This window comes from Hippoglossus stenolepis, chromosome 15, assembly GCF_022539355.2.
Source record: "Hippoglossus stenolepis isolate QCI-W04-F060 chromosome 15, HSTE1.2, whole genome shotgun sequence".
Lineage (NCBI taxonomy): Eukaryota > Metazoa > Chordata > Actinopteri > Pleuronectiformes > Pleuronectidae > Hippoglossus > Hippoglossus stenolepis.
In genome coordinates, this window is record NC_061497.1 from 6480405 (window position 1) to 6496793 (window position 16389).

The window sequence follows — 16389 nt, forward strand, 5'->3', positions numbered from 1 at the left end:
CTGTCACTGAGCAACTTCACACTGCTAGAGCAGTGGTCATCCTTCTGGACCTTTCTGCTGCATTTGACACGGTGAACCACCAGATCCTTATTTCCTCCCTTCAGGATCTGGGTGTCGCAGGCTCTGCTCTCTCCCTGCTCTCAACCTACCTCAAAGACTGTACCTACCGGGTAACTTAGAGAAGATCTCAGAACCTTGTCCTCTCACTTCTGGGGTCCCTCAGGGTTCCATCCTGGGTCCTCTCCTCTTTTCTCTGTACATCAACTCTCTTGGCTCTGTTATTCATTCACATGGCTTTTCCTACTGCAGCTACGCAGATGACTCCCAACTAATTCTCTCTTTTCCCAAGTATGAAACACAGGTAGCAGCACAAATCTCTGCTTGTCTGACACACAGCCCTCAGTGGATGTCCGCATACCCCTTGAAAATCAACCTTTAGAAGACCGACCTACTTTTCCTTTCAGGGAAGAGCTCTCCCACCCATGACCTTACTATCACCATCGACAACTCTGTGGTAGCCCCCACCCAGACCGCACCTGCTTCACTGCTGGTTACCAGTGGCTGCCCGTATCTGCTTCAAGACACTAGTACTTGCGTACCATGCTGAGAGTGAAACGGACCCATCTTACATCGGGGACATGGTTAAATCTTACACCCCAGCCCGTCCACTCCGCTCTGCATCGGCCAATCGGCTTGCTGCTCCCTCACTGCGAGGGACACCTAGGCCCTCAACAAAATCACGACCGTTTGCTGTCCTGTGTGCCAAACGGTTGAACGAGCTCCCCATTGACATCAGGATAGCAGAAAGTCTACACATCTTCTGCCACAGGCTAAAAACACATCTCTTCCTTCTAATAATTCATGGATCTTAATGAAAAATAGAGGCATATTTAGAGAACTGATATCTATGCATGTGTGAAATTTGGCGTAGCTTGATTGAAGTTAAGGTGGAGGAATGCAATCTAGTTCTCGTGCTATGATAAAGATGGCGGCTAAATCTAGACAAGCAACAATATCCTGCAAGCAAAAAAACACCCAATGAGCCCCCCCCCCCACACACACAGGTGCTTTACATGATCAGACCTCCATTGGAATAATCCATGATGGGAACCTTGTGAGGTCACTAAACTGGCACAATTAAAATGACAAATGTGTGAGATGTCCCAACCCCGACAGATACAACAAAGCTAACGGGAGATGCTGGGAGACGTCAAATCATGTGCACACACCCACACACTCCTGTGAAGCACTCTTAAGAAGAAGATGTAGTGAAAACACCTGGTTGGCCATGATTGTGGAGGGGCTATTAAAAGTAGTACAGCACAAATGTATTTAAAAGTGGAAGTACACTATTCAGCTGAATAATCTGGCTATCATATATTAAAGAGTCCTAAAAAATATAAAAAGTCAGTGAAATTATATTCAGATTTTTCAGACAAATCTTGGATGTCCTTATCATGGAGCTAGCTGAGCTTGGTTTCTACACCCATATACCAATCTCCATTCAAAAATATTACCTTAATGCTGCTGTGCTGCTGTGAACAGAAAGAACAATGTTATTCCAGTGACAACTGCTATATTGATAGTATCCCCAACTCTTTGCTTTTCCATGTTTTTGGCAGTGTCCTAAACATTACAGCTCCCTTCAAGCATCCAATCAAACTTCGGCAGAAACCACAAGAGTGTGAACTTTACCATTTTTGAAAGTCATGAAAGTCACAACAATCTATTTTACCTCACTACACAAACATGTTTTCGCTTCGGTTTGATCCTGAGCCAAAACGGGTATGAGTGACTGAGTCCTGAAAATAGACCCACTGTTATTGGACTATATATTACTGACAATTCATCAACGGCTGACAACATGCTGACCACAGGCTCTAGTCCTGGCTGCTCTCCTGGTGAGCCAGTGGGGAGACAGGAAGGCTCAGTGTAGTAGCCTTTGGTGTAGTTTGCTGCTGATAACAACCTCCTTATCGCTGCAGCAGACAGCTTACTCCTTACCCAGCACCAGAGCTGTTATTCTGTCTGACAAACCTCAGCTGGCTCTGTTTCAGCATCTGGGTAGAACGGAGGCTAACATGGAAAGTGGAAACTTCACTGCTCTTATCCATTATTATCCTGCTGTTCAAACAAAGCAGATAATGAACTAGTGCTTCAATTCAAGGTTTAAAAGTCTGCATGCTTACTATTGTTATATTTGTGAAAATTGATTCAAGGGCTTGTCTGACCCCCTCCCTCAGTACTCAATCATCTACAGCTTCATATCACAAGTGGACATAATGAAAAATCAAGCTATTTAATAATCAATTCTCATTTACTGTAGAGGCTCAAAGTGGGGAGCCAATCAATTTACAACATATAGCTGAGTCAGCTATAACGTTGGTTCATGTGGTAGGTTTGGAAAAAAAAGATCATGGAGTCCTGTACCAAGCAGAGTTTAAATACATTTCATAGCCTGGAGAACAAGAATAATATTGGATTTTTGAACAATAAATACATAATAACTTGTTCAATCAAAGACATTATTAATAGCCTTCTTTCCTCCTATGTCTATATTCTACAATCATTGGTTCTGTGTATCATGCATTAACTGTGCACTCTGCACTGTATGCTGTATGTGCATCTGGAGAAGAAACTGGGAGCTAATCTTTTCAAGCATGCAGCAGCTTGCTACCACCAATCTGAGCCTACTGTGCTCTATCTTCAAGCAACACATGCAACTGCTATGAAATGATGCAGCTTTAACACCCACGGCTGATATAACACTCCACTGTGTGCGAGTCTGCTCTGTTCAGTATCCACTTTGTTCAGCTGGAAACATGCAAATAAAATCACATACCAGCACAAAGATACGATGAAGCTCCATTTGTACAAATGCATTGTCTGTAACTGTAAAAATATGAGGAGGATATGCACAACACATGAGATGCAAATTCTTGTTTTGTTTATGGAATTCAGAGGCTAGAAATGAGGAGAAGCTTGGTTGTGTTTCGATTGTGAAGTTGCTGCTGAGTGCAGTTCAGAGGGACTTTGAAATGGAAATCTTACAGCGGCGCAGCAAGCTCAGAGCAGTGGAGGGCAGGTTCTCTCATGCTTAGCACTCACTCAGCCTTTCCCCCCGCCTGTCTCGGAATATCTACACACAGGTGCAACCATATACACACAAACAGACCTGTACTGACTGAACACAGAAACGTGACACACCTGATCCATGACTGTACAGAAAAACTCAAACTCGTAGAAACAGCTGCTATAACTCCAGGCTATATTAATCAGAACTCATCAGTCAGTACTCTTTTGTAGTCAACACTCATTAGTCAGGACCTGTCTGTCGGAGATGTACTCAAATATGACATGACAGGAGATTAAGCTCCATTCTTTTGTATTTAACAAATGAATGTCTTTGCCTTTTACATCAACAGAGATAGACAGACACAAAGAGGGACGAGTGATGCTGAGGAACATCACGCTACAAGAGAAGCAGACCTGACTCTGTTTCCTCCTGTCTCCCCGCCTGGTTCCCCATAGTGGTCCACTCCGCGACTCCCACACTCCACACCGGGGCGGACTAATCCAAGAATCCGTGGCTGCAGGGGAGGTGTGTGAGTGTGTGTAGGTTTTTGTCTCTGCTCAGCACCCACAACCAAAAGCGCTCAGTGAAATAGAGAGGAAACCATGAGACGTATTCTTCCCTCCTTCTGTTCTTCTTTTCTTGTCTCCAATCCTTCCCAGGACTGTGCGAGTGTGTGTATGCATTTGTGAGGAGGCAGGCTGCGTGTCCTGTCAGTGAGTGACTGTGAGCGTGTGTCTCTGAATGTGTGTGTGTGTGTGTGCGTCCTCCAAAACAGTGACAGTATGTCACACTGGCAGGCAGGCGGGTAGGCAGCGTCGTGTTCACTTCATTATTGCTGTGATGACTAGAATCAGCTCAGAGGAGGAGTGGCTTCCCGGGCCCCACACACACACACACACACACACACACACACACACACACACACACACACACACACACACACACACACACACACACACACACACACACACACACACACACACACACGCCTCCTCCCACTGCTGTCAGCCAATTTACTCACACCAATACGAGTTAAACAATGGTGAGATGAACCGTCCCTCTCACTGGTACTGAAAGGACAAGTATGAGAGAGAGTGAAAGGAGGGTGGAGGGAGAAAGGAAGGAAAGAAGAGCTCAAGTAAAGGAAAGGCACTATTTGTGTTTTTGGCAGAGGGGGACAGTACAGCTCTTGTCTTTTTTTTTTCAAGTGAACTTGCAGCTTGGGACCTCTAACAAAATCTCCCATCCTTTCCCTCCCCCCCACATAGAATCACAACTGCCATTACCCAACAGATGTCTTCATAAATGGGGAGAGGAGATGCTGTGCCGGGGATCAGAGGCCACCCCAGACTCTGTTCTTTTCCCCCTGCAGGACGCCCAGCAGGAGACAATAGCAGGCATGTGTGTGTGTCTATGTGAGTGTGCCTGTACATGTGTATCAGGACGGGGGGGGAATGTGCTAGCTTTGGTGAGGTTGGGTGAAGTTGGTATTAGGATGGCTTGATATCAGCCAGCTGATAAATCAGTTTGGCTCTACTTGTGACAGCCAGTGTTTCATCCAACCTCAGTTGACAGTTAATAATTACATAATTTAATCCGTGATACAGTATGTTATTGTGATTATCAATCATTGAAACCCTCTTAGCCAACAGCACAAGTCAGTGTGAAGTATTATTCATCAGAAACCAAAATTCAAAATTCATCCTTACTTTACTATATTTTTTTAAAGCCATACTTGACACAGATAAGCACTGATATTTTTAGGTGTATGGGCACCTACAGTGTGTTGCATAAGCTCAGAGCTACCAGCCCTTTTCATTCCTGCTCACCGCTGAGAAGAACCATGAAAATGAAAGTGAAAAATGTATTTGATGCATAAAATACTCTCAGCTCCAGAGAAGCCTTTTAAAAATTATCCACAGGCTGTAAAGAATGGCTAGTTTGCATCGTGATTCTGCGAACGTCAGGATGAATACTTAACTGTTTGATACAATACTGTACACGGCTGGTTCCAAACCTTTCATATCTTATAAATGATGCACACATCGCTGGTAGAGTTTGCTCTCCCTTTCTTAATATTCTCCTCTCTCCTAATCTTGGAGCAGCACATTCACCTCAGTAAACAAACATGCCAGTAATCCAGCTAAGAATGTTCTCCTCACCGCAGGACGTCCATCTCTGTGGGTCCTTCAGGCCTCTTTCAAGATCTGGCAAGACCATTTCACTCTGTCGTGCATCTTTATGGGGACTTAGTGGGGTCACAAAGAGAGGAATTTCAGATTTGATGCCAAAACTCTGGTCAACAAACCTAAAACAGGGCTAGGTGTCTTTATGTCTGAGTTGATCTGTAAACACAGTGTTAATTCTGGCCTTTGAAACAAACCCACAGTGTTGAGTAGGTGTAAAGCTATCGCAGCTTACCATAATCCTTTCTATACTGCATGCATAATAAACGGAGGAGTAAATGAGCATACTGTATATCATACTTCTAAGATAGGACAGTATGGAGGACGCAGAAGGTGTGGGTAACTTTGCATGCATACTTTTAAGTGTCCATCTGCATGCTCACCCTTATATGTCTTCTTGCTGTTTGTGCCAGTGTGCGTCTGTCATGGCTGAGTGCTTATGCAGGTTGAGGCGTCCCAGTGAACTGAGCCATGTTTGATTAATTCATCTGACAGATATGAGGAGCTCGAGCACCATACTTCTCCCCTCTGATGCCTCACAAACCCGGACACACACAGACAGGGCCCTGCTGGGAATACATTACTGGTGTCTGGAGTCTGAGTTGGGCAGTGACACTCACACACACACGCTCTTCTTCTCCTTGACTGAGACTGCTGAGGTCAACTGACATTTTCTTCATAAATCCATCCTCTCCTATCTCTCCCGACAGTCAATTGGCGCTATAAGGAAATGATGCAGACTACGAGCGGATGAATCAGGAACAGAAAGTGATCTGATGTTGCCAACAACACTCACATGTGACTAACAAACTAAGAGGAACCTTGTGTCCATCACTCTCTGACAACAGACCTTTCCTACAGCAGAGGCAGGAAGACAACACAAATAGTCACCTGTGTTAGGTTAGGTTGATGGATTAATAAAGAATGACAAAGCAAAAAACTATAGTAGTAAGCTAAGTGCATACCCCCGACCAAGACCCAACAGTCCCCTTAAAGCTAAGCTGATCCTGATCATTCACTTTGGTCTTCATGCTCATTGAAGTGACAGTATAACCCTGACATGTGCCACCCACTCAGAACGAAGCCTTGCAGCAGAAACCCACTGACACCGACAGGTGCACGTGTTTTCAGATGTGCAGTCAAAGACTCAAAATGTTTGCTCTCAATTTTACCTGAAGGCAAAATGTGATACTAGATTCTGCAAATATACACAAATGTAACAGGGAACACACTATGAAAACAACGCTTAAACACAACACTACAAACATTTAAAAATCCTACTATTACAACAATCCCTGTACGAGAACTCAAAATTATTACATAAAAGTTTATTTTTGCAAACATTTATTTGTATAATAAACATATAATCTCCTACGACAGTCTTTGTGATGCCACTGTGATGCTAGTGGTGCTGACTCTTCAAATCTATTGTCTGAGGTATCACCACTGAAACAAAACTGTAAAACAACTTTCAAAAGCAGCAGTAGAAAAATACATAAAGGTGAAGTATTAGTAGAGGTAGATACACGCTGAAGAAGTGTTTACAAGCGGACACTTGTTATTTAAGACAATCTAAAGCAGTAAAGATTTTCTTAGGGACTTTTATGTGACGCTTATCACTACTATTAACGATCAGTGTGCACGCATCGAAGGAAAAGAGGTGTAGAAAATGCCTGTCAATGAAGTGCCAGTTTACAAAGTTATGCCCTGCTGCCACCCCTACTGGGCTTGTTATTTATAGAGCAGGAAGTCTTATCTTTTGTCTCTTCTCCATGCACGCTCCACAGGGACTCCTCTCCGAGTGAAAGCTTTGCTGAATTATTGATGACACGTTTTAAATAAGTTATCAGGACGTGGCTGGGTTTTAACCCGTTGTCTGACAGCATGGTAGAATTGGTAAAGTGCCAACTGAGGATGGGGACAAGACCCCATTAGCAAAAACAACAGTTTTGATAGTGCGGCATGCTGCGAGGGCAGAAAAGGGTGGGGTCAGACTGTCGGTCAAGACTGTCACTCAGCGTTTGTGTGTACTGATTTATACCCTCAAGTTGTTCTTTATGTTCTTTGCATTATGAAATCATATTCAGTCTGTTTGAATAATGTTCTTTTATAGATAATGTTTTTTTTTAATCATTTTATCACACTTATATAGTAACTACAATGAGATCTGTCATTTGCAGGTACATGCTGGCTGATATCTGGTAGGAATTGGAGATGAGAAGGTACCACAAAATATTTTAAAAGATCAAGATTAAAAATAGCAGTTTATGCCTAGCGTAGGCAGGTTGGATTGATTTCATCCAGGGAAAGAGGGCATCACATATCAGCTCCATGATTATAAAAAGATGTGAGAAAATGTGCGCTCTCAAAGCACTGCAGTAGTTTCAAAATGATAGGGATTAGCATAATTATCATCTGTGTTGTTTCTTTGATTTTCTATGTATGCACAGTATCCCAGGCACGACCTAGTTCTGATGGAGCTTGTGAAAATAAATACTGCATCTCACCACTGCCGCCCTCATTCCTAACGTTTAATTAATGATTTGCTCAATGTGATGTGATGTGGGTGCAAATTACGGTCCATAAAAAGATGACACTAGATTTGGTGTTGCACAAAAATGGAGTGCATCATTTGTGAGGGGGAAAAAAAGAAGTTGCATTTTTTTCTTTCTCCATACAACATATTTGTTTTTGCTGCTCAGTAAAGAGTCTGTCATGCAACCACAGTCTAATCACAACATGTACTTGACAGCCTTTGAGAAAAGCCTCGATTACTTTCCATCATGATGAATAATCGTTGCTCTGTGTCATAGAGCCCAATAAGTCCAGAACATGTTTATTCCAAAATGTCATGATGCAATTTTTGAAATTTTTCATCCACAAACTAAACCATCTTCAGAGAGATGTTTTTACTCCCTTCCACATGAATAAATGCGCTTTATGTCAAAGAGTTGAAAATACCACAGATCATCACCTCAATCTATATTCAAATCATGGCATTTCCCCAGTGTGGATATTTCAGCAGACCTCTCAGGTCAGGTGCAGTCACTTAGAAGCAGGCAGCAGACTAAATGATGACTGTCACTGCTTGCCTGCATGCATAGTTTACCATCACTGCTCTTTCAGGTGTCCGATTTGATTTTCCACTTGCTGATTAGCTCGCTTTCTGTAACCTGTTTGACACATCCTCTCACTGTCTGCCTTCATACGTCTTGACAAGTGGCTTCGTAGAGTCCCACTCCCAGCCCAGGTGGACGAGCTGATGGGAACGTCACGTTGAGCAAAACCACCACTCTTGCCATGTGTCTACAGTTATACACGAGTATAGGATATTATACTAACTGGGAATTAATACCAGTTTGAGAGTATTTCATAAAGAAAATACATTCAGTGCAGCAACTTAGATGAAATATCAACACTGATAAATTTTCAAATTATCACCACTCCTAATTGGACAACTACTCATATTCCGACACTGAGAGAAATAATAATAATAAGTAATATGATAATTACTATTTATGTGCAAACATTATATTAATCATATTATGTTCATTATCATGTGCAATGTTACTCCTATTACCATTGTCATTACTCCTTTCTATTGCCACTTTAGTATCAGTTTAATAGCTCAGGAAAGTTTTTATTTCAATTGGTATTTCTAGTAAGAACTGGTTCTGCATTTACTCCATATACACTTTATATTTTTGCTTATAATATGCTCTATCTATAAGTCCATCTAATCTTATCTTATATGTTTGATGAGATCAAACCATCAATAATATTTAATTAGGAACATAAAAGTAAATAAAGCTGGTTATTGTGTTTGAGGCTAAGACACTGAGGATAACATTCTGGGAAAAACAAACATCCAATCTGACAGATGATATTAACATCGCAATCGTCGACTACAATACAAAGCAAGCTAAATAAAAAGGGGCAGCTTATTTCATAGAAAGTAAACCACTCTGCCCTCTTTTAAAGATGGTTTTATTTTTACCAATAAACGTTGTATTTAACATAAATCCTCTCCTCAGCTTTGGTTGGTTACCAGTAATTAGACAGTAAAACTAGGTCAGATGCAGTACGTTTTAAATCATGAATTTATCATGAACGGCACAAAGTGGGATCCTGTTCCTGTCCTGGGGTGTGAAAAGAAAAAAAAAAAAACTTTGGTTAATTAGCACTCAGTCCAGTGAAAGCTGATCATGGTCTAATTGTGTTTGAAAGAGCTGAGGGCCTCACTTGGCCCTGGGTTCTAGGCTCCTCCAGAGTCTTTTGTCAAGTAGAATTCAATTATTTTTGCTCCAGCAGCAAAAACCTTTGAAGACAAATCTCACGAGAGCACAGGATCAACACGCTGCGGAGATGAGCCCCCATAAACAAACACAGTTATATCCCTCACTGAGGAGTGTGCTCTGAACAACAATAATTACTGCAACCAAATCCCTGTCATTATCAACATCCATATTTGTCCAACACACACAGAAATGTGATTCAATCACAGAAAGGGAACATGGATGGAATGGGCCACAGAGTCCCAACAACAGCAATGTGTTGCATTTCCTCTGAGGCATATTATCACAAAGATGTGGTCTGTCAGGTATCTCCACCCTTCTTCTGGCCTTCACATGCTAACACCACAACCACAATGTCACTTGAATTATTGCTGGTGCAAATCTTGGTTTAATTCATTCCCTTCATTTTTGCCACACCTTTACAGATAGCTGCACACAGGTGAACAATCTGGTAGAGAAAGAGAGCAAATACAAAAGCATCTCACCGACATCACAGTGTTGACTGTTTGCTGTGTTAGCCATATGACAGCCATATGACAGCAACGCTTGCTATGGCACAGCACAGTTGTGAAAAACTGTATAAGGTTAAATTTGTACAGTACATAGACAGCTGACAGGGATTAGGTTAAATAATAAGTAAATATTATTAATCAATACATTTGTGATAGGTGAATATTGTGCGTTCATGTGGTGACGGAATATTCATAAAAAAAAAAACTGGGAAAATTCACAACTCGCAAAGTCGAGTTTCTGAGGCCATCACTTATAAACCAATTAACTACGTTTTACAGCTCTAAATAGTAGCTTCTAATGCAGACTTCTTAAATGTTGCACTTTTGTCACTTGTGTATGTTGATCTCTCACAAGCGCCTAACACAATACCTTTTAGCCAAGACAAATATTTGTTATCATTGATGTGCATACATTTATCTATCTGTATATCTCTTTGCCTGTCACACCTGATCCTATTTCTTTGCTCTTCATTATCATGTAAATATTGGAAAGATGTGTCAAGGCATTGTTTAAATGGGACAAACACATAAATACAATTACCAAAGTCGGAACAACTTTGCAACTGGTGAAATGGGAGCTTCTGAAGAGCATGTGAATGCACTGTTACAGTAAACAAGCCACTTCACAGGAAGGCTTGATTCATGTTTGGCCATATATAAATATGACATCATGTAAACAGACAATTTCTTTTATCATTATTATGATAAACAAAAGGTTACTACCCAAAATAACACATTCATTTTCCCCTGACGTAAGTTTACACAAAATACTAGGTAACTGTATAACCTTGATAACTGATACTGCGCCGGCTTACACTTACAGGTTTTATATTTAAGGTGACTTTTTAACAATTTGAACAATCAATTTACTTAATTCCACAACTACAGTGGAGCTGAATCTAAAGGTTTGTCGAAAATCATGTGTGCTTACGCAGCATTTACTGTATGTGTATATATCATAACAAAGCTATTGTCACATACAGTATGTGCTCCTTTACTTAAGAGCTTTGTTCCTTCAGTGATAAGGCACATGAAAAGACCATAATATAAACCACAATACATAAACAATGCACACAAGTACATACACTTCACACACTGAAGCAAAGTAACACAAAAAAACACCAGCCAATAACCACAGCAACATCATTTTTTCCTCTCTTGCACTTGGATAGAAAAAAAATGAGCAGATATTGTCCAAGGAGCAGACTATGAATGCACCCAGTCTCTCAGTTTTGGATCAAAACCCAGGCAACCCTAGTCCTCAGCCACCTGCACCTCACCAGTGCCAACCAAGCAGGAAGAAAGAGACAGAAGAAAGAGAAGTGTAAAGAAGGCAGTTACCACCAGCACTGACTGTGTGTACTGGGATTTAAGTGGTGTAATGTGGCCCTCTAGTGGCCTATTGTGGTTAGTTACATTCTTACCATAGTGTTTACTGTGATAATCTCTAAACCCTGATGCAATTTAAGGATCACGTCAACATTTTTGAGGATTACAGCTCTTTCCCATGCTTTCAGCGTTATATTGCTTTTTAAAAACATCAAACCAAAACAGTAAGAGTGCAATAGTATAATGTTGGGCAACCTTGAGCCACCAGAACAACTATAGTGTTGAGTCGGTCTTAAACTCTACAGGTGTCATTAGGTGTTTTGACAATGGTGGTGGGGAGCTCTGTTGAACATGGTCCGAAACATCCCATAGGTATTCAGTTATGTTTTCATGTTTTTCATTATATTTTTCATTCCTCTGTATTTATTGTGGTCCCTTACCAGACAGGCTGCGGGGACGGGCCTCGGCCAGATCTGAGATGGCGCCAGTGGTCACAGTTTTCTTCATCCGTGAGCCAAAGGCAGCAGCTCCCAGCGCAGGCTTTGTCAACGCATCGTCACTGCTCGCTCTCTTCAGCTAGAAACACATAGAAACACATCTGCTGTTAATACCATCATTACGGGTCTAATGATGTTACAATAATGTCCTGATGTCCTGAATAATGTCTGTTATTTCATTCAAACTGACATCCTTGATGTAAATGTATCACCATATTAGTGGTAAATTGCAATGTGCTCATGACTCACCCTGCTGAGGCGCTGCTCTGAGGCAAGCATGCTGGAGGATCTGGAGGTCTTCATGGCTGTAGAGGTGGTTGAGGAAGAGGAGGGGACCAAGGAGGCTTGCTTCGCCCGTTCCTGGAGTCCGGGCTTGGGCAGCCCCACCTTGGTGGCGCCCGCTTTGAGCATGGCTGTTTGTCAGTTAAAGTACACCTGAGAAACGTCCAGAGAAAAAGGAAAACATGAAGTTACGAAAACCTTCTAAACTGTTATCTAGAAGAAAAAACCGAAGTATTGATATGCCTGTGTATTCACTGCAGTGCAGCAGATCAGAGCTGGTGGGCAGATTCCTCCAACACAGACTGTCAGTATCGTCTATCTGAAGGTTGCTCTATTTTAACACAGCACACCACTGTCTACTGTATGCCTCAAGGAAGCACTGAGCAAATATGAACATTAACTAAAGAAGCACTTTTTACAAACATGAGACCATCAAAACTTTTTGTCCTTAAAAATTACTTTTGACACCACTGACAAAAAAAACATAAAAACGTCTAAAACTAGCATAGCACTTATTAAGGGCATACCTTCACCAAGGCCAAACCGTCCTTTTACTTTCAATCAAATTGCAACAATTTGCAAACACAATCAGTTCCCGAAATATTTTTTCAACAAGATCCATACATTTTCCCCTGGGAAATCAGTGAAAACGTCAGAAAATAAACACCCTATGTCACAAATTTAAGGAAAGTGACAAAAGTTCACTGACTCATGCCACATTCCTCAACCAAGTTTTGCGGAAATCCATCCAGTAGTTTTGTAAATTTTTTGTGAAACAAACAAACATACAAACCAACCAACCAACAAACAGATAGATAGGGGGTGACACAGGACAGTGGAGGTAATTAGTTCAAATGTTTTACAATAATCATATTATAAAAAAAAAAAAATTGCAATACAACTACTCTGAATGAGTAATAATTTGAATTGTTCCCTGTGTGCTATAAAACCACGGAGGGAAGCACAGAACAACAGGCAGTATATCTTTGCATTTTGTGAATACGAACACTACACTGTGCTAGAACTGTCAAACAATGGCATTTGTGACCATTCCAAAAATATACAAGCCAAGAGTTGCTACAGATGGCAGCTGGTAGTTTCGTTTTTCCCACTCCAACAGGATGTGGTCACACAGACAGTTAAAGGTGTGCAATGTGATGTCCAGAAGGAAATGTACTTATCTGGACAACGAGTGGCTGTAGGAAATGGAGGGATGGTGAAGTGCACTTAACCCAGAGGAGAGTGCACTGGTAAAAAGCTCTGCAACTCCCAGAGGACGGGCTGACTCATTGATCAGGGCTGAGGTTATCTGATCCTCTGCCTCTGACAGACATGGGGAAACCCTCTCCTCTCTGCATGCACGTGAACAAGCCATCTCCGGACATGGCCGGCAAAAAGGACAGCATCTTAACCTCTGATCGTAACCACATATATTTTGTTGTTTTGCTGCAGTGCCTGAAATGTTGTGTTTGTGGCATCATGACAGCTAAAGGCAGGACAAGTGATGCCGCAATAAAAAATCTGCAGTAGCCAATAGTCAGCGGCAGACCTAAAAAATAATGATATTATGCTTAAAAGGCGCAGAGAGGGCCTGAGCCAACTACAAGTACATTAAAGAGATACCCGTCAGTAACTGTTGCCATCTAAGGTCGGGACATTTTACACTGCTGCTTTGAGAATTAAGGACTTTTATTAAGAACACAATGTATGCACTTTGTTTATTTGCCTGTATGAGAGCCTGCTGGTCCATCATATGATACGAAGACCTCTCAAGGCAAGATCCTCTGACTAACCCCCCTGTCCGGGCGGTATCAGACCTCAGCTGTGTGATAGCTCCCCTCCCCTCAGATCAGCTTTCATGGTTAGAGCACCGCTCCTTGCCAAGCACACGTTTGACCTGCTTCTTAACCTGCTCTCATCTTGATGTCGCCTCAATGAGGAAGCCAGGCAAAATTGAGGATGTTCCCATTGACGCTATATTTTTTTAGTTCTAGAAATAAAAGGGGAAACTGAACTACAAATAACAGATTAAATCAGAGAGTTGTGAAATGTAATGATTGAAAACAAGCATGTAAAGGTTAAACCAGCTTAAACACTAGAGCGTGTTATAGACTCATCCATCTTCTTTGGACCACTCAATTATGCATCTCCATATTACTCTGCAAAGATTTGATTCTTAGAAGCCAGAGCTGTGTCCCACTTACTCTAAAACGACCCAGTTACCAAGCTAAAATGTCTGTCAGAGACACACAGCAAAGTTGTATTGTGAACTTGAACAAACCCAGAATTAAGACAGTGACTTTGGTATCTCTATTTAAAAGCAACTCAGCTTACAAAAATGACAAACATTTACTGAACTTAACCACACACCAACATGTAAGATTATGACATTGTGGCTTAAACAAAACAAAACAAAAAGCTAAATATTGAATTTGCTCTGAAAATACTAAATTAGAAAACCAAATGTAATTTGTGGTCTCCACAGCCATAAGTAATGGGTTATCATTGACTCTAATTATATTGCTTCCAAAAACGGGCTGATGACTGTAAAAGGCTAAATATGTGACAGAGTAGGTTCTTTGACATTTTCTGACGGTTGCTGCTTGACTTCACTGCTGCGATGAGATAAGGAGAAAGCACGAGGAGTCAATACCAGCTGATACTTATCTGTTTTGGTCTGGTTGAAACAGTCTCTTGAATATCACCTGATCTGAATCAACCCTGTGGGAGAGGATGATGTGCTTTCTTCACACAACCAAGATCAAAACTCGTGCAAATTTCTAAAGTCAAGATAAACAATAGGTCAAATTTGACATGTCAAATAAGATATCGTGACGCCAGTCCTATATTCTACCCATTATTCATGACAACAATTACTATAATTTAGTTGTACGAAAAAAGTGGTATTTATATTTTTACTACTTGCAGTAGAACTATACTGCTCAGCAAAAATAGGATAGATGTTGAGACAAAACCAATAATTACTCTGTACAACCCCCTACTACAGTATATACTGTAACAGAGAAAATACCTTGCATGTACACATTCATTGAGCCAATATGTAACTTGTCCAGCTCAGCTCGCCACAACCACAAATTGCCTCAGATTATGGAAGGAAATCCGAGCTAACCAGCCCTGACCATTCTCTGACCTTAAATGTGGGCTGTTCTGGTACACTGCAGGACGAGCCATGTGCACCACCCCTTAAATGTTCACTTGATGTTTTTGTGTAGAATATGGAGCACATGGGAGTGAAATAAAATCTCCCAGCGCCAGGAACATTCTGTGCATAAGAGCGAACGCACTGTCACTGCCGTTGATACAGACCTTAAAAAGGTAACTGCAGTTCTACAGCGGGCTGCAAAACCTGCTGCCTAACTGTGATGGCACTTTATTAGGCTAAGAGCATTGAGTGACTGTGCTGCTTTGCTTTGCTCTGCAATTTTCTTATTCCAGAAATCACTTCTTCTTAGCCGCTTCAAAACAGCACTTGCGCTGTACTGCCCCTGGCAAGTACCGTTTCTACAGCATCAAAGAGGAAGTGATTTCCGGTAGCTAGCTTTTGCTAAAATGTCAACAATTTGGCAATATTTCATGAAAGATAGAGGGAAAGGTATTCTGTGGTTGCACGTTTACAGTTTGTTTTTGAAGACTTGTTATTTATTCGGTTTTGAATGTGCTGTTCCACAGTTTCATATTGTTACTACGCTGTTTTAGACTTTTGTCCTAAACTATGGCTTCACTTTAACACAGATTTACAGGTGTTTTAAATTCCTACAATTAATTATTTGTGCTGTTTTTCAGATCTAAAAGAAGTTCAATGACATTCATGCTCTGTATGTATTTTCTTTTCAAAGGGTTAGACCTGAGCCAGGTCAGACAACAATGACAGCAATTATCACGTCATATAGGGTTAGTAGCAAACAGCTACATACGTTAGTTGCATAGGTTGTTTTTTTAAATGCACTGGTAGAGAGAAACAAATGATCTATAAGATACTCGGTTAAATGTCGCTGTGTCATCACATCCTCTCAAAAATGCTTTGTGGTTTTGCTCAGTGGTTGGTTGGCACCTTAACTTTAAAAACAGCTACCATGGGCCTTGACATAACATACTGCAATTTGTAACATCACAAGCATAAATACAGTCACCTTTGGTTAGCCAATGCTGTAAAACATTTTGTATATACTAATTCTTGAGTTAAGCAAAGGC

General features: G+C 41.2%; 1 protein-coding gene across 3 annotated transcripts in view; it reads right to left on the reverse strand.

Moving 5' to 3' along the window:
• specc1 (sperm antigen with calponin homology and coiled-coil domains 1) overlaps nt 1-16389 on the reverse strand; it is a 68778-nt gene that overhangs the window by 41411 nt on the left and 10978 nt on the right. For 2 of the 3 annotated variants that reach the window (XM_035177768.2, XM_035177769.2), the window contains exons 2-3: nt 12145-12330; nt 11839-11974 (exon numbers count right to left, since the gene is read on the reverse strand). In XM_035177768.2, the coding sequence (XP_035033659.1) occupies nt 11839-11974; nt 12145-12306 (298 nt within the window). In that variant the 5' untranslated portion in view covers nt 12307-12330. Of the gene's footprint in view, nt 1-3489; nt 3920-11838; nt 11975-12144; nt 12331-16389 lie in introns of those variants that run through there. The other variant, XM_035177770.1, reaches the window with a different exon arrangement.